At 41.7% G+C, this 25,559-nt stretch overlaps 1 protein-coding gene across 1 annotated transcript in view; it reads right to left on the reverse strand.

The window, feature by feature from the left end:
* Positions 1-25,559, reverse strand: part of LOC141796851 (transcription factor SOX-6-like) — a 164,561-nt gene that overhangs the window by 22,699 nt on the left and 116,303 nt on the right. The window contains exons 8-12 of the mRNA XM_074678135.1: positions 24,992-25,112; positions 23,711-23,790; positions 10,640-10,789; positions 9,443-9,620; positions 2,938-3,140 (exon numbers count right to left, since the gene is read on the reverse strand). Of these exons, the coding sequence (XP_074534236.1) occupies positions 2,938-3,140; positions 9,443-9,620; positions 10,640-10,789; positions 23,711-23,790; positions 24,992-25,112 (732 nt within the window). The remainder of the gene's footprint in view (positions 1-2,937; positions 3,141-9,442; positions 9,621-10,639; positions 10,790-23,710; positions 23,791-24,991; positions 25,113-25,559) is intronic.

Below are 25,559 nucleotides of genomic sequence, written 5' to 3' on the forward strand. Positions count from 1 at the left end.
TTTTACAGGTATATTATCTGTTAATTCAGGCGTCATGTCGGGCCGCTGCGCTCGTTCCCTCCTCACTCACGGTTTCAATAATTGTTGTTTTGACAGTAAACTGTTGTTTGATCCATGTCAGATTTTTTAAAACCATAAAACTTCCAAACAGGACGCACCGCTCCTCTCCTGGAAACACTTTCAATCAATGAATCAATCTTTGTTTCTATAGCACCAAATCATGGCAAACGTTATCTCGTGACACTTTACAGAAACATGAACAGTTAATGTTAACGTTAACGACACTTTATTCTCAGAAACCCATCATCAAGACCAGATCTGGAGTCTGATCTGACCTGAACCCTCCATGGGGAGGAACAGCTTCCCTTTAACAGGCAGAATCCTCGGGCAGAACCAGACTCATGTTAGACAGACACCTGAGGAGACTGACAGGTGTGTCGCTGGTCGCTTTGTCCGTCATCAGTTTGTCTTCATTTTCATTTAATGTCAACCGTGAGTGAGAAGGAAACGCAGCGGATAAGGCAGCCTGTTGTACATCCAGACGGTGTGAGGGGGTGTCATAGACTGTCTGTGCTCCACATGGCACAGACCATGTACCCGATGATGTTGTCGCTGCTTTTACTGTGTATAAACAAGAAGTGTAAGGAGCCCAGACAGTCTGGAGGTCTAGGTTAGGGGTTCCCAAACTTTACCGTGCCGAGACCCCTAAACAGCATTTGCTTCTGACCGGGGGCCCCTTTGGAAATCGACAACGTTTCAAAATATGGAGAGAAATGCCAACTTTAAGAAAGCATTTTCTAACTTTTATTCACTTTGGGATGATTATTAAATTTGGGTGGAATACTCCTTTCTGACATGCAGTCAGCAGTTAGGCAGGGGGAGGAGCCTCAAAGTTCAGTTTAGCTTTTTCAGACAGCTTAATAACAGGTGCAAACCGCCAGGTCGACACGGGTCATGACATCATCAGGCCGAGGTACGATCGGAAACTTGAGAATCCAACAACTAAGGTTATTTACGTGTGGTATGTTTAGGACATAACATATAAAAGAAATTAAGTTGAGATGTTTGATAATAATAATAATAATTAAATCTTATTCTTCCATTCCCTCCAGTTTTCTGAGCCCCCTGGTGGCCCCCACTTTAAAAACCAATCCATCAACATCATTTACAGTTTATCCTAACGATTCCTTAAACCATTCCTTTCCTCCTGGTGCCTTAAAAAACAGTCATGTGAGAGCCAGTCAACACAGACCTGACCAGAGACTTTGAGGAAAAAAAGATGGTGGACGGTACAAAAAGGGTCTAAAGCGTGGTAACATGGAAAGGTGGAAACACCAGCAACATGCTTCAACATTTGCCAAATATAAGGAGTCACATGTATCTCATGAAGCTAGTCGTCAGCCGCTGCATGGAGGATACGTAAGTCCTGTGATAGCATCAGCACAGAGCAGCCAGACTAATCAACGTATTACATATTTCACTTAATACAGACTGAAGTAAAGGCAGTACAAACAGCGTTTTTCTGTTGTTTGATTATTTTCAGGCGATAGCGACGGTGGATCGAGTCCCTCTGCTGCCTCTGCTACTTCTTTAAATCAAAGAAAGGAACTAATAAGGGAACTGTTAAAGAATTGATCGATAAGCAGAAACAATATCGACATCAGTAAAAAAAATCGTATCAACTCCTGTCCCTGACCACTGGTCCAGGTCGCCCTCGGTGTGACCCGGGTTCAGATCCAGTCTGTGACCTCTTCCCCGCACATCGCTCCTCACTCCCTTCCTGTTTCCTGCTCCATCCACAGCCCTCTCCTCTCTGGTTAAAGCCATTAAAGCTTAAAAAGACTTTAAATATAAAAATAATAAATAAAACAAGACATCCAGTCTGTGTCATGTGGAGCACAGACTGTCTGTGCCAGCGTCTCATATCCACCGTGTTCCCTCCTCACTCACGGTTTCTAAACACCAACACAACAAAAATCACTTTGCTGTAAAATAACAGTGAAACACTGACAGCAGGATGATGGTTTTTAAAAACTGTAAAATTTATCCTAAAAACTCTCAAACTCTGAATGTAAACGTCTGTAAATGTGAAGTATTGTCCCTTAGTGTGAATGATGTTATTTAACTCTAGTCTCTGTGTCGGTTTGACGGCTGTAGCCCTGATTCCTACTGTTTTTATTCCACATTGTGACATTTTTCAGATTAAAAATCAGTGAATTTCTGAGCTCGCTTTTTATTCAAAACTTCACTTTCAGCTCACAACTAATGCAGGACAATTATATTCGAAGGTTGCACCGTGCAAAAGTCCCTTTGTGCGGCGTTTTTTAGGACTGTAGGAAGTTTCCAGCAACAGGTGACGAGCGCAGAAAGTGATTCATTATTCAGAAATGTCCCATTAGACGCTCTTTAATTACTCGTAGCGGCGTTTTTAAATCTAACCTTGTCACACTGGACCTACTTTTAATTTCATCCTTAAGCACGCACCCTCAGAAAGCTGATCCATTTTTTTATGTGCAAAAATTTAATTAAAAAAGAGAAAAGTAATTAGAGAGGACAAAAAGTGGACTGAAAGAAAAGAGGAGTTGAGTCGCAGCTCGTGAAAGAGTTCAGACGGCGTCCTGTTAAAGCCTGTCACATGCACTGTACAGTATGTTCATCCCCGTGTGTGTGTGTGTGTGTGTGTGTGTGTGTGTGTGTGTGTGTGTGTGTGTGTGTGTGCAGAGCGTTTTAATCAGAATTCTTTCCTCACATGAAAGAAGATGCCTTTGAAAACTGCATTTAGTCCATGTGATTCCCATCAGTGAAACATGCCTGTGCATCCTCAGATGTGCAGCTCCATGTGATCTGTCCATACGTCTGTCTGTGTGTGTGAGTGTGTGTTTCTGTGTGTGTGTGTGTGTGTTTCTGTGAGTGTGTGTGTTTCTGTGTGTGTCTGACCTTGTTGCCGTTGTTCAGGCTCATGCTGCTCAGCGCGGACAGCTTGGCCTCCAGGCTGTGGTGTCCCGGCTGCTGCTGCTGCTGCTGCTGGTGGAGCTGCTCCCTCTGGATCTGCTCCCTCATGCTCCTCGCCTCCTGGATGGCCTTCATCACCGCGTCCTGGTCCCCGAACAGCGCCGTGGAGTTCAGGCTGGACAAGATGTCTGCGGAGAGGAGTGTCAGTCTCTCTGAGTGACAGGGCTTCATGGTCTCATTCACAAACATTCACTTTTTAAAGTTGCTGCTAAATTCTGTGTGAAGTCGACTTCTCCTCAGCTAATCATCTTACTTTGTCCCTGCATTTATTCAATCAACATTTTTAGCTTTAACGTCTCAGTGGATTTGCTGTTTCTCCTCTCTGTCTTCTTTAAAGGGTCAGGCTCTGCAGGATTTTCAGTGACTCTGTGTGTTGAGCAGCTATGATAGCGAACGTAGCACAGAGACAGAAAAACAACCACAGTGAAAGGAAACTCCAAACAGATAAAGCTGTTTGGAGCAGCATGAGTCAAAGAGTGACGTGAGTTACAGTCCTGTTAACCAGGTTTGTGTCAAATACCCGTGGTTTGCTTGAACTGACATGTTAAGTCAGGTGCACGGCTCTCGAGTCTCTCCCACGTAGAAACACGATGCTACAGGTGGTTGTTAGTGAGTGTGTTTAACGTTGATTGCAGCGACACCTGTGGCTAGAACAGGTAGTTTTCCTCCGTTTCCCATGAGCACCTCTACCCACCATCATAAAGGCTGAGCAGACTGTTTGTTCAGAGCTCATCTACCAACTCCAACCTCACCAAGCAGAGCTAACGTAACCTGGCTCTTCATTTTATTCATCGACTCCTGTCAGAAAACCCAACTCTGATGCAGATATGGATCTTATCCCACACCAATCTGAGGTCCGGATTTGAGGGGCTAGTCCGTTATTTTCAATGTTCCTTTCAACAAGTAGAATGTGGTATAAAGACACGTTACTGACACCACTTTCGTTGCCCCTCAGGAAGGTGGAGTGATTACTCTCTGAGTATCATTCAAACTACACTTTTCACATCCTTCAGACATTTTTATGGAGAATTTCACGTGAGAGAATTTAGTTTTAAGCTAATTCAAATCGGTACATTCATGCAAACTGTTTTACATTTTTTGAAAATATGACTGTGGGCCAAAAGTTCCAGGAACCAAAATCTTAAAAAAAAAAAAAATAAAAAAAATAAACTATCAAGTTTTTTCATCTTATTTTTGAAGAAAACATCTTTTTAGGCTCTTTTCGTCTTTAAATAACTTGAAGAGACATTTTTCTTGACTGAGTCTAAAAAGACATTTTCCACTGAAAATCAGACAAGGTTCCAGGAACCAAATTCTCAAAAAACCGTGTCAAGTTTTTCATCTTATTTTTGGATGAAAATATCTTTTTAGACTAAATTGGAGACACTTTTACCCAGAAAAATGTCTGAATTAAAGTTATTTAAAGACAAAAGTGAGCTCAGTTTTTTGTCCCATTGGCAGATTTTGTTTTTATACTTATTACAAGCAATAATTGTCTTTGAAGAACTTAAAAATCAGACACTTTTTATCTGGACTGCTCAGGTGAGTGAGGCTCAGATTGAGTCTAAAAGACATTTTTACTTAAATAAGACAAAAACACTTGATAAGATGTCATTTTTTTTCAGTGTGATGACATCAACAGTGAATTGGTCAACAGATTATCATGAAAACTTAAGGCAGGGCATGTTTATTTATAGAGCACAGTGGTCCCCAACCCCCGGTCCGTGGACCGGTACCGGTCCGTGGGTGTCATTGACGGATATGACAAAGATTTATCTCAGTTTTTACTTTTTATCTCAGAATTTTGTTGTGTTTTTTTTTTCAAAATTATAAATTTTTATCACACAAATTCAACTTTTTATCTCATAATTTAGACTTTTTATCTCATTGCTTTGACACTTCATCCCATTATTTTGACCTTTTTTGTGTTTTGACATTTAATTTCATAATTTCAAGATTTATCTCATATTTATTATTTATTTTTTTATTCTCATATTTATCTCACTCAAAATTTTTCCTTTTTATCTCAAAATTGTATTTTTTTTGTTTCAAAATTATAACTTTTTATCTTGTTAATCTGACTCATCTCATAATTTCCACTTAAATCTCATAATTTTGACCTTTTATCTTATGCTTTCCACTTTTCGTCTCACAATTTCAACTTTTTTGTTTCATAATTTTGACTTTTTATCTCATAATGTTTACTTTTTATCTAATTATTTTGACATCTTATTTTATAATCCAGACTTTTACTGTTACTGGGTGAATTGGTATCGGGCCGCACATAAAAAATACTCAACTTCCATTATTTCAGTTTGACTTATTATCTGATTCTGAACAGGGTTTTAGTTTGAGAAATGACCGGCTTCTCTCTGTCATATCCGTCAATGACTCATTCTTGACACCAAATCCCCAAGCGAGCAAAATGGAGAAAAAACAAACACCTTTGGAAAGTTTCTTTGGGCAGAGTGAAGGAGCCAGAGAGGAGACAGAAGAAGAGCCATGAAAATATTGTTTGACATTAAACTGCTCCATGGTGCATGAAAGGTTGGGGCCCGCTGATATAACACATTTCAGCGAGGCAATTCAAAGAGCTTTACAGACAGAATAATTTTTTAAAAAAAATTAAAATTCAATTAAAAAGCAGATTAAAAATAATTAGATACAATAAAACAAAATAAGATTAAAAGAAAAAAGTTGAAAGACTTTAAGAGAAGAGTTGCAGAGTTGCAAAACTGTGGGCTTTTTTATTTTTAAAGAAAACTTATTAAAATGAATTGTTAAAATGCTCTAACAAAGGCAGCTGTACAAAGCAGGGTCTTCACCCTGGATTTAAAGAAGCTCAGCGTTTCAGCAGACCTGAGGTTTTCTGGCATTTTAATCCAGATATTGGGAGCATAGAAGCTGAACGCTGCTTCTCCAACTTTGGGTCTGACTCTAGGGACTGAAAGCAGACCTGATCCAGATCCAGCTAAGTGGTCTTGATGGTTCATATGGGTCATATTGATATATTTTGGCTCTAATCAATTCAGAGCTTAAAGATCATTCAGTTTTTTGTTCTTTTGTCCACTCTGTGAAGTTTCCTGAAACAAGAATAAAGTTTTAAAACGAGTTTCTTTTCTCTTGTTTCATGGGCTGATTTTTTTGACTTGTCACAAACAAATCAGGCTTCATTTAGTCTTTGGATAACTTGAAATGAGACATTTTTCTGGACTGAGTCTAAAAATCAGACAAAAACACTTGATGAGGTATTTTTTAGATTTTAGTTCCTGGAACCTTTTGGAACAAGCACTGCTCTAAAGGTTCCTCCTAAAGGCCTGAGTGTGTGTGTGAGTGTATGCTCCAGAGTTTGCTCCTCTGCTGGGTACGGATCAACGTTTTCATCGACCCCTCAGCGACGGACATTAGCCCTGGCTTTGCCGCCATGTTGGATGAGAATCAGCTGTTAGAGACGCTGCTTCACGGCGCCAAACAGACGTCAGGAGAGGAAAGATTTACGCTCTCACCATGTTTTTCTCTCACACACATCAGAAAACACACACACATGCTGTGTATTGTTCCCTCCTTACTGTACATCCGTCCACAGCGTAACAGCTCTGCCCCCCCCCCACCGGAAAAACATCCCCCACCCAAACACCTCCTCCCTCCTCCCTCCTCCCTCCTCCCTCCTCCCTCCTCCCTGCTGCCGCCACACACAGACAAACCGAGCGGCGTCGCATGTGCCCGATAGACTGCAGACACCTCAACCCACCAACAGACCTGTGTGTGTGTGTGTGTGTGTGTGTGTGTGTGTGTGTGTGTGTGTGTGTGTGTGTGTGTGTGTGTGTGTGTTTTACAGCAGTCCAAAGCCCTGTATTTAGCCCCAATGAAAGCCCGGCAGCGGAAGCAGTGAAACCAGCACAGGTTATTTGCTTTTTAAGAGCTTCCTCGCCTCATTGTCAGCGCGCGTCAGGCCTTTCATGGCCTACCTCCCCTACCTCCCCTACCTCCCCTACCTCCCCTACCTCCCCTACCTCTGCTGCCTCTGCTATCTGTGATTAAGGCCCGTCCCAGGCCTCTCATTAAACCCCCAGAAAACAATTTCAGCGCTGCTCTGGAGTGGCTTTGAGGACGCTCGCTGCTGTTCCTGTCGGGTTATTTTTGCCGTGTTAGCGGCCACCCAGGCGCGCGGGGCCTCCTCCTCCTCCTCCTCCTCCTCCTCCTCTGCTAATTAAACTCGGAGGGCGACGGAAACTTTGCATCCTTTTATTTATTTCCTTTCTCGCTCCTCCAGCGAGCGTCGGCCTCAGAAGTGTGAAGCGCGGCGCGTAAACAAGTGGGAGGAGGTTTTGTCAAGTTTAGACACAAGCGGCGCAGGAAAACAACTTTGGCAGCGCTGGGTCTGGATAACACGCTGGAAAAAACAGCGTCTCATGTACAGTAGCAGGTTTGTGACTTTATTTCAGGAAGCTGTAAAGAAAATTTAGCTCAGCTTTAGCTTTCTGTACACTTTGTTTTTACAGCGTCTGACCCAAACCCCTGTGTTTCACTGAGAGCGGGTGAAAAAGGAGGAGAGCACAGGCCTGAGCTGAAAACTTTCAGAGCTCAACTCAAACCGTGAGTTTCAGCTTCACGTCTGAAGAAAGAAACACAAAAGATCAGTTTCCTGACAAACACAGGGTCAGAGTGTGACAGCTCCATGAGAAACTGGTTTAATCAGAATAAAAATGCAGTTTAAATATTTCTACCATCATTATATCTCAGCATTAAAGGTCGTCTGGGTTTGATTAATGATGTCTGATTGAATTTAACAGTCTTTAGTAGAAAAAACAACTAAACCAGAACAAGTTTATCATGTTTTCCCTCAAAACCATTAACACAAACTTTCTTTGATGAATCTTGAAGCAGTGAGAAAACTATTCTGGTTATCAGCCAAAAAGATTAAGTGTTTTCAAAATGATTACTAGAGGAAAGTATTATTTTACAATGTAAAATCTCTCTTTTTTAACTCATAATTATGAGATAAATTTCATAATTGACTTTTTATCTCATAAGTTTTTATCATTAATCTCTTTATCTCGACTTTTTGGTTTTATAATTATGACTTCTTATTTCAGATATTTCAACTTTTTATTACGTAATTTTGAGTTTTATCTCTAAATCTTTACTTTTTATCTCATATTTTCGACTTTTTGTTTCATAATTGACTTTTTATCTTATGAATTCACATTATCTCATAATTTCACTGTTAATCTCATAATTTTGACTTTTTTGTGTCATAAAAATGACTTTGTATTTCATAATTCAACTTTTTATTTCGTCATTTCGAGGTTTTTGTCATAATTTCTACTTTTTATCTCATAATTTTGATTTTTCATCTTATAATTGAGACTTTTTATTTCATATTATTGAAATGTTTATTTCAGAATTTCGATATGTATCTCAGTTTTTACTTTTAATCTCAATTTTTTTTTTTCAAAAATTACTTTTTATCATACAAATTCAACTTTTTATCTCATTGCTTTGACATTTCATCCCATTATTTTGACCTTTTTTGTATTTTGACATTTAACTTCATAATTTCAAGATTTATCTCATATTTATTATTTATTTATTTATTCTCATATTTCTCTCACTCAAAATTTTTACTTTTTATCTCAAAATTGTATTTTTTTTGTTTCAAAATTATAACTTTTTATTTTGTAAATCTGACTTATCTCATAATTTCCACTTAAATCTCATAATTTTGACCTTTTATCTTATGCTTTCCACTTTTCGTCTCACAATTTTGACTTTTTGTTTCATAATGTTTACTTTTTATCCCATTATTTTGACATTTTTTCTTATAATTCAGACTTTTTTTGTTTTATTTTTATTTTAACTGGCAGTAATGGGCTTCCATAGCTCTCTGCTCATGACTGAATTTAGTTTTGATTGACAGTGTGGCGGCCAATCACATGTGACGATTGAGAATTATACCACTATGTTCCAGCAGAGAGAGGGGGACACTCAGTCAGGTGTTGCCCCTCTGGAGAGAGTAAATGTGTAAAAAAATAAAAAGTATTCGCTGCATACGTTACAGAGAATTGATGTAAATGCTGAGCTGGAGATTTACCGCTGCTACTCAGAACGTAAACATGGGACTGACGTAAATTTACGACAGAAATTATAAACCAGTTTCTGGGACTGTTGGTCCAAGGAACCATTAAAAAGTTCCTGCAGTCCACTGTTTTCTGGATTCCTCATCAAGCCTGAAAATTTGGGACAATTTGGTAAATTTGTTTTTCTAAAACCTGTAGGAGTCCTCTGTACTCTGCTGGTACTCTGTGTTTTAGGTTCCTGGGACTTTTTTATCCTGAAGTACCACATCTTTCTGTGCCAGTCTCAGTCCCCCTGACGAGCAGTTCCTGGTACCTCTGGTGTAAACGTGGCCGATGTGTTTGGTACCTACCCAGAGAAGAGTTCCTGCCCATGCCGGACAGCGGGCTGGGGATGCGGCCTTTGCCCAGGCCTGAAGGACTGGTCTTGTTCCCGGAGAACAGACTGTGTGTGGGGGACGTCGGGGAGCGAAGTGGGTCGGCTGTCTTGGGTCTGGCTGAGAGGTTGAGCGGCTGTGTGGACCCCTCCTCCTGTCAGAGGAGCAGAAACCGGATTAGAGTCTGAACATTTCTGGAGGACGCTCAGAGGAGAAACTTCCTGTTGGAGATTCAGTTTGATGCTGAGCACAGCAGCAGGTTTATAACACGACCTGTCGTCCCTGTCAGGTCTGATCCCACCTATGACTGACCCCCCTGACCCTGACAAGAACCACCTCAGTCCACCTTTCAGGACACAGACTTTCCTTTGTTCGTCTGATTCTCCTCCTCACATTCAGAGCTTCATGATCACCTCAAAGAAAAACCTCAGGACGTCAAAGTAAAGCCAGAACAACTGCTCTGAGTGAGTCTGGATCTAAGTTTTCAGGAGGAAAGAGGGGTTCAGGACAGGAAAGGGGGCGGAGCCTGTGGCTCAGGCTGCGGGTGGCACGCCAGAGCCGGAGCCAGAGCCGAGCCGGGGCGGGCGGGTTGGGGGAAGCTGGGGGTTTGGATGCTGCTGCACTACTGTTTGAGTGCGGTGAGCTCTGACGCCGGTCTATTGTGACGCCTGCTGCAGCTGTGCCACACACACACACACACACACACACACACACACACACACACACACACACACACACATGGCTTCCATTACTCCTGGTCGTGGAGTAAAGATGAGGCGTGCGCTCGCTCCAGTGAAGGGGTCTGGGATCCTGCCAAACAGCAGCCAGCGCCAGTGTCAGTTTTTCTGTGTGTGTGTGTGTGTGTGTGTGTGTGTGTGTGTGTGTGTGTGTGACTCTGAAATAAGCTGTTTCTAATCGACTCCTGCGCTGAATGTTGTTTCACCAGATTTCAGCCTTTTCCTCGTACCTCACTGATCATCGTCTCCACCGCTCGCAGAAATAACCTGAGCTCGCTCTCTGATCTCGTCATGTCGTCTGTGTGTGTGTGTGTGTGTGTGTGTGTGTGTGTGTGTGTGTGTGTGTGTTTACCATAGAGACACAGTTTGTTTTTTCGTGCTAACATCCTCTGAGTTTGGTCTCATTTTCTCTGCGTCTAACTCCAGGTCGACTCACCTTGATCTGCGAGACCGGACTGGACGCTCGCTTCTCGCTCTTCAGGGCGGACGGGGAAAGGGGGCCGGAGGAGTTGGGAGCCTGTGGGAGGGGGGTCATCTTGGCTCCTGGGGAGATCTGCATGCTCGCCAGCTGGGCGGCGTACAGCTGCTGCAGAGAGGAGAAGAAACGACAGGCTATTAGCATCGCTCGCCAGACGCTTCTTCATCATCTTCTTCCTCTCCCATGGCCTCCATCTTTGTCTGCTTCCTGTTTCAGCCGCGTCCTCTGAGCTCTGAGCTCTGAGGGTTCACACAGATTTCCATCATGTGGACAGAAACGCTGGAAAACACAAACCCAGCAGAGTCCCCAACAGACGGGAGATTTATTCCAGCTAAACATATTTTCAATTATCTCAATCCATCTCAGACACTTATCCTTTCAGCAGATGCTCCAAGCAGCTTGTTCCTCAATTAGTAGGCAAACTAAAAAATATTACTAAACATAAAATTAGAATAAAAAAAATAAAATTAAATGAAATATAAAATATAAATAAAAAATATATAATGACTAATTAATAAATAATTAAAAATATTAGTAGTATTAGTAAGTATAAAACCTAAAATAATAAATAAAAATAAAAAAATTAAGAGATAAATAAATGCAAATTATAAAATCCAAAAATAAATAAATAAAAAATATAAAAGCTAAAAATAAATAAATAAAAACTAAAAATTATAAAATCTAAAAATAATTTAATATAAAATATAAAAATAAATATATAAAATTTATAAAATCTAAGAATAAATTAATGAATATATAACAAATTTAAAACAAAGTAAAAATAAATTGTAAAATAAACTTAAGGAGCTCTGAAGCTTTATTTTTCTCAATCTTTAAAACGTTAGCAATTTCAAAACATGGCTAATGTTTACGTGGAGGAGCAAAGGATTGGATGTCTGATAAATTATCAACATCATGGGGAGTTTTTCAAACCCCATGGTTTCAGGTCAGGCCCTTGTTTGTCTTTGTTTCCCCTTCACCTTAGCCTCACGGAGAACTGGGACATCCCCTCACTAGACCTGAACACGCAAAACCAGGAGCTGAGGGGCTGAATTAGGATTGACCCTAAGATTACTACACGTTAAAACAGCTCGGTAAAGCCCAGGGCCCATATTCACCAATCCTCTCAGAGAGGTCAGAGCAAGAAACACACAACAACAGTTCATCCCAAAATGCAAAAACGCAGAGAAAAAAACGCTGCAGTAAGCATGCCAGGCCTGTAGGTGGTGCTATAACTGTCTTGTCCTGAAGCAGCTTTTGGTAGATCTCCTCTGAAGTAGAGTTGGGCTGATCATCTGGTGTGTTGGTGAATGATAAGAGCAGAAGTGGAGCAACAGATGCTCATTTAGTTAAAGACAGTCACAGAGCAGCATAAGATCAACACGGCAGATCACCACCATCCTAACAACGGGACGACGGGACTGATGGACTGTTGGACTGTTGGACTGTTGGATACATGAAGCGGAGTGTGACGTCAACATTTCCACTGAAAACGCCGGCCTACTGTTTACACGGAAACTGTGTTGGGACTTTGGAGGCCATTTTTAAAAGTTTGTGTTTCAGGTCGGCTAAAACGTTGTTTCCATGTAAGCATGAGGCTGAAACACAACAAAACTTTTGGGTTTCAGCCTGAAACTGTTGCTTTCTGAGAGCAGCTCTGAGCGGCTCTTAGCGAGGAGGTGTGGTTCACCCTGTTGCTAGGCAGGACACAGTCTGCTGAGAGCTGATTGGTTGGTTCCAATCCTGATTTCAAAGATGATTCCACGCCCTCTGACAGTCGTGATCCGAAAGACGACTCATTTTTTTGTTTTGTTTTTTTCCCCCCTTTTTTTTTTTTTTTAATTTATTGTAATTTAAAAACAGCAACTTCATGTAATTAAATGGGTATTTCAAAGGTTAAAATAATAATATAAAAAATATTGAATATATCGTATTTTTGATTAGGAATGAAGTGAATTCATCAATTTGAAAAAAAAAATGATCCGGGAAAAAACTTCTTTTTTGTGTTGTTTTTTTGTTTGCTTGTTTCGTTTTTTGTCTTTTTTTTTGTTTTTTATAATTTTTTTTTTTTGTATTTAATGTAATTTAAACAGTGACATCCTGTAACCAAATGGGCATTTAAAACATTAGAATAATAATTTAAAAAATATCCAATATAACGTATTTATGATTAGGAATGAAGTGAATTCATCAATTTGAAAGAAATGATCTGGAAAAAAAAAATATTTTTTTGTGTTGTTTTTTTTCTGTTTTTGTTTTTGTTTTTGTTTTTTTGGTTTGTTTTAATTATTTTTTTTAATTCTTTTTTTGTATTTAATGTAATTTAAACAGTGACATCCTGTAACCAAATGGACATTTAAAACGTTAAAACAAAATCGTATTTTTGATTAGGAATGAAGTTAATTCATCAATTTGAAAAAAAAAGAAAGTAGAATAAAAATGTATTTGTCATGTTTTTACATCAGTTTTTGGTGGAGGACATTTTTGTCCTTCATGTCCTCAAAGGGTGGTAAACTAAAGCGACCTAAAGCGAAGGTTAAAGTAATGTATCTAACTTCTGACTTATAAGAAAGTCATTAAAAAATCTCTGTGTAACCCTCCCTGTCATGATTCTTGCAGTTAACAAATAGAAATAATTTTGTTAATCCTAACAGACCTAATGGAAGAAAAGTTTTGTCTGATTTGATGTAAAACAGATTTAAAAAGAGTTGTGTTTCTTTAAACAGCTTGTGAAAATTCTGGGCTTCGCTCTGCACCTGAACTTTCTCAGACAATGCCGGGCTGGATACTGGACAAAAGCAGCTGGTTCCTTTATGTTTCAGAGCCAAAAGAAAAGAAATAAATAAAGAAACAGGTTTGAAGCCCGGCGGGATTGTTTCGAACGGTTTAACCTCCTCTGAAGGCGCTCCAGGCAGAGCAAAGTGAGAACAGTCACAGAGAACTGAATCAAAGTCGCGCGGCGAACAATTCTTTATGAGTTTCAAAAACACTTGAGATCAATCTCGTCATATTTGCTTCGTCCTTGCTTTGAGAGTCTGGGCAATCGAGTTCCTCCGCTGACTTCCATCCCAAAGACAATGGCAGATAATCACGTTTAAGGAGGGTTAGTCACACGGCAATTACGTCTCAGGCATGAGTCGATTTAAAAACACTTGAAAACAGTGTAAAAATAATAGAGCACTTAGAAAAAGCCTTGGAAAGTCGGAGCCATCTGCCTTCAGCGTTGGACGAAAAACATCAGACCGAGCCGAGAAAAAGCGCTTTGGATTTTCCCTCCAACAAAAATCAGAGAGTCAAACGCTGGGCGCAGAGTCCAGGGTCTGCTGAATCAAAGCGCGGCGGCCAACAAACCGCCGCTCTAACCACCACAGCCCCTGTCCAAACGCATCGCCGCGCGAGCGCCGCAGAATCAAAGAGCCGTCCTCAGGAAAACCACCCAGACGCCGCTGGCCTTCGCTCAGACTCCCCCTCCTTCCTCTCCTCCTTCCTCTCCTTCCTCTCACCTCATCCATACTCCCTGTGTCCTCCTCCCTCCTCATCTCTCTGTCTCCCCTCGTCTCCTCCACCTCCCTCCATCCCTCTGTTTTCACTCGCGGCCCCTCGGCCTAACCGGCCCCCGCTGTTGTGAGATCTGATTTCCCTGTAGTCAAAACTGCAAAGCCTCCTGGGAGCAGAGAGTGAGCGGAGGAGGAGGAGGAGAGGAGCAGGAGGGGGGAGTGTTGCTCCTCTGACACACGAGACCACCGTCGCTCCGCGGCCGAGCGCCAGGCGCAGCGGTTGGGGCCGAGCAGAGGAATTGGCTGGCCCTCTTTCCACTTCTCTGGGAGCGATATTAAACACAAACAGAAGGGGCCTCGCCGCTGAAACAAAGCCTGATGTCACGCCGCTTATTTTCTTTGGAAGGCACCGGGAGCGCCCGGGCCAACCCCCGGCGATATGAGACCCCCGTAAGAATGTGCCTGGACGGGCCGCCGCCGAGGCCTGTCCGTCAATCACGCCGACCGCAGACGCGCTCCTGGTGATGCCTGATATTCTTAGGGCTCTGAGGGAGCCGCCATCGAGCCTGTGAGGTAAAAACGCACGCTTAGCACCCCACACCCTCTGCCGATGTGCTGCCAGCAGCAGAAAGAAAAGCCCCGCGTCCAACAAACCCACGGCTGAGGACGGAGCTTTCAGCCCATTTTCTTAAAGACACTTGAGATTGATTGGCGAGCGGGGAGGGCGAGCGGGAAGGGCGATGTGCAGCGTAAACAGTTAGACGGACACTTCCTGCTGTCCGGTCGAGCCTCCAGGGAAGACAATGCCGCAATTTCTGAAATTACAAATTGACTTTGGACGAAGCAGCCGTCTGTCTGACTGTCAGGATGTTTGGATCCTCTGGGCTTATCGCGCTGAAATCTTCAGACCTGCTCTTTAAAAGCCTCACACACACTTCTTCAAATCAGACTCAAGACTTCAAAACAGCAAACAGAGGAAAAACATTAGTGGTGGGACTTCTTAACCAAAATAATCATGCCATTTGTAATTAATTAATCGTAATTAATCACTTTTTAATCACATCAATATTCAGCATCAGAAGCAACACTTTTCAGTTCAAACAGATTTTGGTAGAAAACTAAATGATTGAATATTCTCATACACAAGCGTAAACAACAAAATCCTGTTTATTTTGTTCAGAGGATGTTTTTTTTTTTTTTTTACATCTAATTAATTACAGGATTTGTAATTAATTAATCGAATTAATCACATTTTAATCTTATATCTGCTTCAGGTCCCCACATAAAGAATTTGAATTCTAGGGCATTACAAAATTAAAGTGAGTGACTAATCGAATGAATACATGAAAAAGAGAAGATTTGTAAATCCTTTTTTTTTTAACTGGTCAATATTAATTAAAGTGTCCGTGTTCCCTGTCGTTGACATTCGATTGCTGTTTACTGCGTCTATAGAAGTAAATTATATTTTTCAGCGGAGGGAGGCGGGGTCTGGTGGACCCTGTCAATCAAAATCCTGCTCGTAAACTACTGTGGGTGAGAGCGGTGCTCTCTTTGGATGAGAGCTCAGCATGGATATGAGGAGAAATGTGAGATGACAGAGACACAGAGAGACGCTGACAGTCAGAAAAGTTCAGGCAGCTCATGCTCCAACTGAGGATGTGTTTCTGTAGCTCAGAGAGAAAGAGCGGCGCCATCGAGAGGAAAGACGATGGAGATCATGGAGAGGATCAAAGGATGGAGCACCTGAGATGAATGCGACCAAAAAAGTTTGATTTGTCTGTTTTTTGGACCAAAAACAGGAAGAGAGACATAAAAGAAGAGAGTCAACTCTTCTTAAGTAACTTTGGTGTTTACATGGTCAGAGAAAACAAGATTATTTGGGTCTTTATAGATCATTCAAGATGATTTGAAAATGGCAGCTAATGAGTTAATCTTGCGTTGATTTTTATAACCCGTTAATGTGCGGTGTAATTGATTAATCCAATTAACACGTTAAAGTCACAGCCCTAAAAAATGTATTTTTTATTTGCACAGACTTTAATAGTTCTTATGAAGAGGTGTGAAACAAGAGGAGAGCAAGGAAGTCCTGATAGTCCAGTGGTTCCCAAAGCTAGGCTCATGAAATCCAGAGTCCAAAACGGTCTAGAAACATAGACTTGTTTCCTTCATGTCGGCTAAATTTAACAACTTCTTTTGTCTGATTTTTTCTGTTTTTGATTGGTCTGTGAGTTTATTCCCACAGCAGGGGTCTCTGGTGGTTTGGGAGCCCCTGGTTTGGAGCAGAGATAGACCGATATGTTTTTTTCAGGGCCGATACTGATACTGATTAATATAAGTCAAGGAGGCCGATATTTGGGCCGATATTCATTTGCAGTAAAAGTGAAAACTTTGAATAATACAAACTCCAACACGTCACTTTGTTTAAAGCCTTTTTATCAAACAGCTCCAGGCTCAGAGGCCGTCTTAAAAAGTTAAAAAAAGAAACTTTAAAAAACTGAGACGGGGATGCATCAGAGCCAAAATGACCCAGATTTCACTTTTTTTCTTGGCCGTAAAACAGAAAAAAAATGCTGATGCTGATACGCCTAAAAATGCCGATAACTTGTCCAACCTGTTAATCAGATTATCAAAGTGCTGTTTCAATTTGAAGAGCTTCCACAGTGAAACTGAGACTTTTAAAGACCTGATTTCAGACTTCAGGAACAAAAAAAGAAAAAACAGACCGACCCGTCCCGTCAGGCTGAGCCTCTTTCAGCATCGAGCTGCGAACGATCTCACAAACGAGGTTTTGTGTTTTCCAGCAGGTTTGAGGAGCAGAGGAGGAGGAAGACGGACTGACAGCAGAGAAAGGAGACAATCATGATCTCAGTGCCTCCTCTCCGCACCAACAGATGCTTCGGTTTATCAGCTGAAACATCAGATTCCCTCCTGATCATTGTCCTCCGTCTGAGACAAAGACGCTCATTCTGCCTGTGTTTATCCTCGCTGGCAGAGGGCAGAGCTGCTCGCCCCGGGCTCTGAGTCTGTTTCTCAGGATCAGGCCGAACACAGACGCTCAGCCAGGATCTGTCTTATGATTTCAGGAGGAATGTCAGCCCAGCAACTGTACTTCAGCCGCGTCAGCCGTGACAAAGAGCGCTTTCTTCAGCAGGGATCACTGCTCGTGGAAGGCTCAGGAAACAAACGGCCCCATGGCGTTCCCACGCCGACGGCAGCGTGCAATCAATACGGCCCGATCAGGTTATGATCGGTCAACACTTCTCTGTCATCCTACGCTCCGTCTGATTGGTTGATTGGATTGACAGGGACTCAGAAGACAACCTTCACCGTCTTCTCTATAAACTTCCAGTGTGTCTCCCTCGTTTACGCTGCTTGACCATCAGAGCCAGCTGTCTGAATGCACGCCACGGGCAGAAACATCTGGAAGAGTCTGGAAACAACATCTGTCCGTCCTGCAGCAAGAGCGAGCACAGATCTGCCATGGAGACGATTGGACGCCAGCTGGTGTGTGCTGGATGACGGCGTGTAGCCGAGGAGGACGCTAACGCAGAGTTAGCAGGAAGGAATGAGGATCGTTTACACCGAGGGTCCTAAACCCAGAGGGTATTGATGATTAAAGACTCTGACACTAAATAAAATCCTGTGTTAACATTTAGTTGAACTAAATCTTCATCCCATCTGTCAATAAAGCCTGCCACCGCTCTACTTCACCTCCTACAACATCATCAGCCCACCAACTTTCCATGCACCTGTGGCTAACCTCAAGTTTTACAGCCCTGGGAAGATAACTACATCTACAAAAAGACTCATCTAGAAGAAAACACTGATTTTTTACAACAAATTAATTCAAGCAATTTATTCAAAATGAATTATCAAAATAGAAAAAAATATATGACATTTAAATTTTTACAAAAAAAAATCATTTTTTTAAAATTTATGAATTGTTCAAATGTTTTGCAAAATTTTTACATATTAATTTTTTTTCAGATTGTTGCAATTTAAAAAAAAATTGTTAATTTTTGACTTTTTGAAATTTCAAAAAATCAATTTTTTGAGATTTTTTTTTTTTTTACAAATGTCAACTTTTATTTAATTTTCTGCAAACTTTTAAAAGTTATTTGAATTGCATTTTCAAAACTTAGGAAAGTATTTGAAAAAAAAAATTGTAAATTTTTAGTAAATAAATGAAATAAATGAAATTTATGATTTTTTTTTTTTTAAATTTTTAAGGTTTCAATATTTGGTAAATTTTTACATTGTTTTTCATATTTTTTTAGATTTCCCCTGTTTAAAAATTGCAAACTTTAGAAATTTTAGCCAAATTTTTCAAATTTCTTATTTTATTTTTTTAAATCTTATTTGCAAATTCACTTAAATTTTGACATTAAATGTTTTTTTTTATTTCTTTCAAATATTTTCAATTTCTTTTAGACATATCCTGTAAAATTATGTAAACACAAAAACTTCTTATTTAGAGAATTATTTGCAAGATTTTTACTATATAATTGAACAAACTTTTTTGTCTTTGTCGTGAAGATAAAGTATATTTTGTTTCTCCTGAATGTCTTTAATCCAGCTGAGCTGATGCACGGATTAGATGGAAGTTTGTTTGATGATAATGACTCAGAAACACCTGGAAAAGGAGGAAAAGTCACCATGTGAGCTGGACTGAAGTCTCTGAAGCTGCAGCTCCTGAGCCGGTCACTCCAACCTGTTAATGCATGCAGCTACATCACACTTCACCCACTAGCTCACACACCATGATGCTAACTGCAGCTACCACAGTCCATCACTAACACAGCAACCAGCAGCTCAGAGCCACAGCACTCTGCGTAAAGCCACAGGAAGTTAGCAGCAGCAGCAGCTTGTCTTCAGACCCCATCCACTCCCACGAGCTGTGAGGGTCTTTGTCCCTCCCCTCTCAGAGGCAGAGCCAATGACGAGCAGAGCCCGAGCTGAGACAGAGAGAGCGCCACTGTGGCACTACAGCGTAACCGCCATGGCTACATGCAGGCCAGAGGGCTAAAGGTAGTGCTGGATGGAGACACGCGGGTGGTCTCAGGCAAGTCAGAGTTAGTTCAGGTTTCCAGCAGGGTTCAGATGCAGACCTGGTCCAGAGGTGTTGAGTGCAGCAGCAGGCAGCGCTGTGACACCATTCTCCTATGGCGTGCATTTGTTTTGGAAGAAATGTCTACTTTGTGTCAATGCTGTCTCACTATATCACTTTCCTCTGTTCTAAAACCAAACTGAAACAAATAACTGTAAATTTATGGGGAATTTTAACTTTGTTTTCTTTTATGTTTAAATACAGCACTGTAAAAATATCACTGTAAAATAAAAGAAAAAAATCTGCCAACTCTGCTGTCAGTGTTTTACTTTAATTATACAGCAAAGTGATTTTTGTTCTGATGGTGTTTTGAAACCATGAGTGAGGAGGGAACACAGTGGATATGAGACCCTGCTGAACAGTAAGACACACAAGGGGAAATAGGATGTGCTTCACATGGCACAGACCAACTGTCTGTGCTCTACATGGCACTGACAAACTGTCTCTGCAACACATTGCACTGATCAAAAGTCTGTGCTCCACAGGGCACTGACAAACTGTCTGTGCTCTACATGGCACTGACAAACTGTCTCTGCAACACATGGCACTGATCAACAGTCTGTGCTTCACATGGCACTGACCTGTTGTCTGTGCTTCACATGGCACTGACCAACTGCCTGTGCTCCACATGGTATGGACCTGTTGTCGAGAAGCCACATGGCACTGACCAACTGTCTATGCTTCACATGGCACTGACCTGTTGACTGTGCTCCACATGGCACTGACAAACTAACTGTGCAACAAATGGTACGTGCCCGTTGTCGGTGATCCACATGGAACAGATCAACAGTCTGTGCTCCACATGATACTAATCTGTTAACTGTGCTCTACATGGCTCAGATCAAACTGTCTGTGATCCACATGGCACATACCAACAGTCTGTGCAACACATAGCACTGACAAACTGTCTGTGCTACACATGGCACTGACCAACTATCCATGCTTCACATGGCATGGAACCACCATTCGTGCTTCACGTGGCACAGAATGGTTATCTGTGCTCCACATAGCACAGACTGGTTGTCTTTGCTTCACATGGCACAGAGTGGTTGTCTGTGCTTCATATGGCACAGAGTGGTTGTCTGTGCTTCATATGGCACAGACCATGTATTCTGTGATTTTACGAGTTTGGTTGGTGATACGTTTTGGACACCTGAGTTAAAATGAGTCAGCTCAACACTCACATCTCGTGTTCAGACAGCCTGATGGAAAAACCTGGTTTCATGAACCCCTCTCCCTCCCATCCTTCCTACGTCACTCTTTTTATCCTGACACGTTTTTCCTTCAGAGTTTATTTTTCTCCTCTGAGTACAGACCTCACGGTGTGTTTGATACGAGCTCGTCACTCTGAGTGAGTCTCTGCGGAGGGAAACCCTGTACGTGTCACATCAGGCAGCTTTCAGACAGCGGATGCCTCCTACAGAGACGATTTACAGGCTGCGGGGTTAAAGTGAGGCGTTGATCGCTTAAAGAGGCTGAAACATATAACGAACAAAAGCAGAATGTACACGGAGCAGGTGTTACTATTATCATCCAGATCCTGAACACCTTTTTCATTCAGTGCCGCCTGCCTGACAGCTCCACGACTCCACGGCACAAAGGCAGCTACTGTCTGAGATAGAGATACGCAGAAAACACAAGTCAACCTCGTAAATCTCGCCGTGATTGCTTTTGGCGTGTTCATTGTTGTCAAAACAATGTCCAAACATGTGCTGGAAGCCAGCGCCTCGCCTCACTAAATTCCTCAGATAATCAGGCTTTTTTTCAGGCAGAAACACTTCCCGCGCGCCAGAGCTGCCTCTGTCTTCCTCCCGCCCCCGGTCTCTGCTCCACCGCAGACAACGGCGTGATGAGAAGCTTCCTCTTTCATTCAGGTTCCTCTCTGCCGCTCTTTCTGTGCCGTTCAAATGTGAATGAGTTTGCATCTCCGACATCATTCATCCTCTTACCTCTCGCACAAGAGTGGCAGAGAGGTAAGAGACTCTTTTGATCATTTCAAAGGCAGGAGGAGTGGAGACGGGCTGCGGCGCCGCGCGGCTCCCCTCGGCGCAGGGCCGTGCTTTGCTAAGTCAATAGCGGCTAATGAGGGCCTCGATAGGCGCCAACCACAATGCCAATTGAATAAACTGAGATAAGGATTCTTGTGAGATCCAAAAGCCGAGCTCGGCTAATGACTGACGTGATGAAGAGACATTGTCTGGCCTGAAAAAGCCGCTGAGGGTTTTTGTTCTGGGGAAGGTGGAGCAGGAGGGGCGGAGGGGTCGTGTTGTGGGACTCCAAAGCGCCTTCAGGGAGCAGCAGTTTCTCCTCTCCTCTCTGTTCTCCTCTGATGTAAACGTGCGGGTGATAACCATTAGGCTGAGAGCAGCTCTCACAGCACAGGTGTCAAACACACAGAAAGTATGTGATGAATTGCTCGGGCCAGGTGTTGTGCTGCTGGGGCGGAATTCCTCCCACATTCATCATAACAGCTTTTGTCTGACGCAGCTGACAGGCCGCGCACAGGCCGGTTAGCATGCTAGCATGTTAGCATGGGCCTGTAGGGCTGCGTTGTTATCCAACCTGTCCTTCTGTTTTATTTAATGAAGTTAACATCGCTCAGACTGACAGGAAATAAAGCTGACATCTGATCATTCTGACTTTTTTAATCTCATTATTTCAACTTTTCATCTCACAATCAAAACTGTTAACTCAATATCTCTCAATTCTAATCTTGTAATTTCAACTTTTTATTTCATATATTCATTTTTAACTTTTTATTTCAGCATTTTATCTCAATATTTGAACATTTATTTCATTATTTCAACTTTTTATCTCAGAGTCGAAACTGCATATCCAATATCTCTCAGTTTTAATCTCATAATTTCAACATTTTATCTCATGAATTCAACTTCTTATCTCATAACTATTACTCTTTATGCCATAATTATGACTTTTAATCTCATTATTTCCACTTTATTTCATTATTTCATCTTTTATCTCATAACTATGACTTTTATCTGATAATCAAAACTATAAATCTGATAATTCAGACTTTTTAATCTCATGCTTTCAACGTCTTATCTCATAATTTCAAAATTTTTATCTCATAATCAAAACTATTAATCTAATGATTCTCACTTTATTCTCATTTTGACTTTTATCTCATACTTTCAACCTTTTATCTTACAACTAAGACAACTTGTGTCATTATGTTACTTCTTTTTTCATAACTATGACTTTATGTCAATTAAACTTTTTATATATTACAACTTTTTTATCTCAGAATTACGGATTTAATCTCATTATTTCATCTCCTTATCTCATAACTATTACTCTATATGCCATAATTATGACTTTTTATCCCACTTAATTTGATTATTTCATCTTTTTTCTCATATTTATGACTTTTTATCTCAAAATTATGACTTTTATCTCATTTTTTAACTTTTATCTCATAATCAAAACTGTTTATCAGTTAAATTTCAGTTTTATTCTCATAATTTCATCTTTTCATCTCATTATTTCAACCTTTTATCTCGTAATCAAAACTGTTTAACTAATAATTCTGACTTTTTAATCTTATTTCGACTTGTCTCATATTTTCAACTTTTTATCTAATAACTAAGACACTATCTCATTATTCACTCACTATCTCATTATTTTGACTTTTCAATTCATAACCACAGCTTTATATCAAATGCACTTTTTAATGTAATAATGACTTTTTATCTCATAATTATGACTTTTAATCTCAGTATTTCAACCTTATTTCATTTTTTTCTCATATCTATGACTTTTTAATCCATTAATTTCACTTTTTAGCTCAAAATTATGTCTTTTATGTCATTAGTTCAACTTTTTAGCCCATAACTATGACTCTTTTTCTTATGTTGACTTTTCTTCTTACAATTTTGACTCTTTTTAAATTAATTATTATTTCCAAATGGCAGAATTGGGCTCCCATTAGAATTTGATCCTACCATTAAAAAAAAATAAAAGACATATTCTTCCCAAATAACATACAGCCCTCTAATGTATCATATCTTGGTCAGAGGCAGTTTGCTGGGGTCTACTCAACACGTAACACATAACACTGCACAAACTGAACCAGCTATCAGCTGAGGTGTGACTCCATACGTCAGCTTGACAACATTTTGTGACCGATTTTTTTCCAGAAACTTCTCTGGCATTTGATTGGTTCAAGTGTGATTCTGACTGGTCTGCCTGTTTCTGACTGGTCTGCCTGTTTCTAACTGGTCTGCCTGTTTCTGCCTGTTTTCCCAGCATGACTCTCCTCTGCTGTTTCCGCCTGTTGTCGCTGGCTTCCCTCTGATACCAACGTGTGCTCTCTGCTCGTTGAGGAGCAGCCATGCAGCTCCTCCTCTCAGTTTGGTCAGCTCTGTGAGGAGCTCTGGAGGAGACCAGGTGTGCCTTTGGACTTACCTGTAGTTGTAGCGGGCTGAGTCCAGACGCTGCTGCGGCGGCCATGGTGGATGGAATGAACTGCATGGGGTAGTTCTCACCTGGAGGAGACACAGAGCGACAGGTAACGTGAAGCAGGAGGAGGAGAAGTGACCTGCTCCCTCGTTTTTCTCTCCTTCATGTTTTTATTCATGTCTGATGAAGGGCCGTGAGCGTTTTATTGAAGGTTAATGACTTGTATTGTTGGTGCTCGTGGGCGCCTGAGTGCAGCGCCCCCTCTTTGCCATGCACTCATGAATTCATCTCCGCGCAGCGCCAGTGCCCCGCTGTTCGGCCCTAAAAGGTTTTCCATGTCCGAGCTTTTGTTCCAAACGGGCCACCGTCAGAGCAGAGTGTGTAATAATGGCTTTTTAACCCCTCTCTCAGGGGGAGTGTGTGAGTGTGTGTGTGTGTGTGTGTGTGTGTGTGTGTGTGTGTGTGTGTGTGTGTGTGTGTGTGTGCTCCTGCAGCAGGAATAAACAGGGATTACTCTGAGCGCAGCACAGAGGGTCAGCGCACCTGGAGGAACACACACACGCAAGACAGGAATGTACGAGGACGAAAGCAGGTGGTGTCGCCTGCAACGAGACCAAGACTTTGTTTTTAAGAAGTGTGTGAGTGTGTGTGTGTGTGTGTGTGTGTGTGTGTGTGTGTGTGTGTGTGTGTGTGTGTGTGTGTGTGTGTGTGTGTGTGCATGTGTGTCAACAGGCGTCCGGTGTGTCATCTCTCTAAAGTTTGCGTTTCTTTTCCTCCACGTTTTGAGGAATGTATGACTTTTCTTTCTTCATTATCCCCGACGTTGTTGGGTCACTGCGTACAAGGAGATCAGGCATGTGTGTGTGTGAGTGTGTGTGTGTGAGTGTGTGTGTGTAAAAGTGTGAAATTCCATGTTGCAGATGTGTTGTGTAACTGACATGCTTTCAGCACGCCGTTAAAGAGACATTCCAGGCCTCGCCGTGTCCAATCTATTGTTCCTGGTGTGAACAAGCAGGAGTTGTAAATCTCCCCGCTCATTTCCAGAACATTCCTCACCTGACACACCTCATTAACATAGACTGAGGTCCCACTGTTTCTGTCTTTGAGTGTGTGTGAGTGTGTGTGTGGCAGTGAGGGAAGGAGGGAAGGAGAGAAGGAGAGAAGGAGGCGTTGGAGTGGAGCTGTCAGAGTTGTCGAGCTTTTGTCTGAGGGAGGTGGATGTTTATCCAGAAAACAGATCTACTGCAGTGTGTGTGTGAGTGTGTGTGTGTGTGTGTGTGTGTGTACCTGGCTTGTAGGACATGCCTGGCGGGAAGAGGAAGCCTTGCTGTGCGGCAGCGGCGGCAGCCAGAGAGCGCTGGTCGTGGGGGAAAACGGGGATCATCAGAGGAGGCATGTGACCCTGAACCTGAGGGAGCGAAACACAGAGAGGACAAACCACCTGGATCAAACCACCTGGCGTGAACACCAATCAGATTTCAGATAGAGAGAGGTAAACGTGACCGCAACACAGTGAAAACATACAAAACAGTAACAAAGGAAAAATGAGGAGAAGAAAATCGTTTCCATGAAAATAAGAAAAGAAAGGTCGGAGAGTGGGATCAGAGACGGGAAAGGAAGCAGGAGGAGGACAACAACAAACTGATATCAGGATGGGAGAAGCTGAAGAGGTTAAACAACACGTACAGATGAACATCCTTCAGAGACGAGTGGAACGAAACGTCTCTGAAGCGACAGAGCGCGATAGCAGCAGCTTTCATGTGGGCTCCTCTAAAAGTTGAGGCGCTGAGGTCAGCCAATCAAAGACGAGCCTGCGGGAATCTATTAGCGCTGCTTGTACTCATAAACACTGACT

The sequence above is a fragment of the Halichoeres trimaculatus genome, unplaced genomic scaffold (genome assembly GCF_033239565.1).
Source record: "Halichoeres trimaculatus isolate MK-OKI-2021-1 unplaced genomic scaffold, fHalTri1.1 fHalTri1_scaffold_10, whole genome shotgun sequence".
Lineage (NCBI taxonomy): Eukaryota > Metazoa > Chordata > Actinopteri > Labriformes > Labridae > Halichoeres > Halichoeres trimaculatus.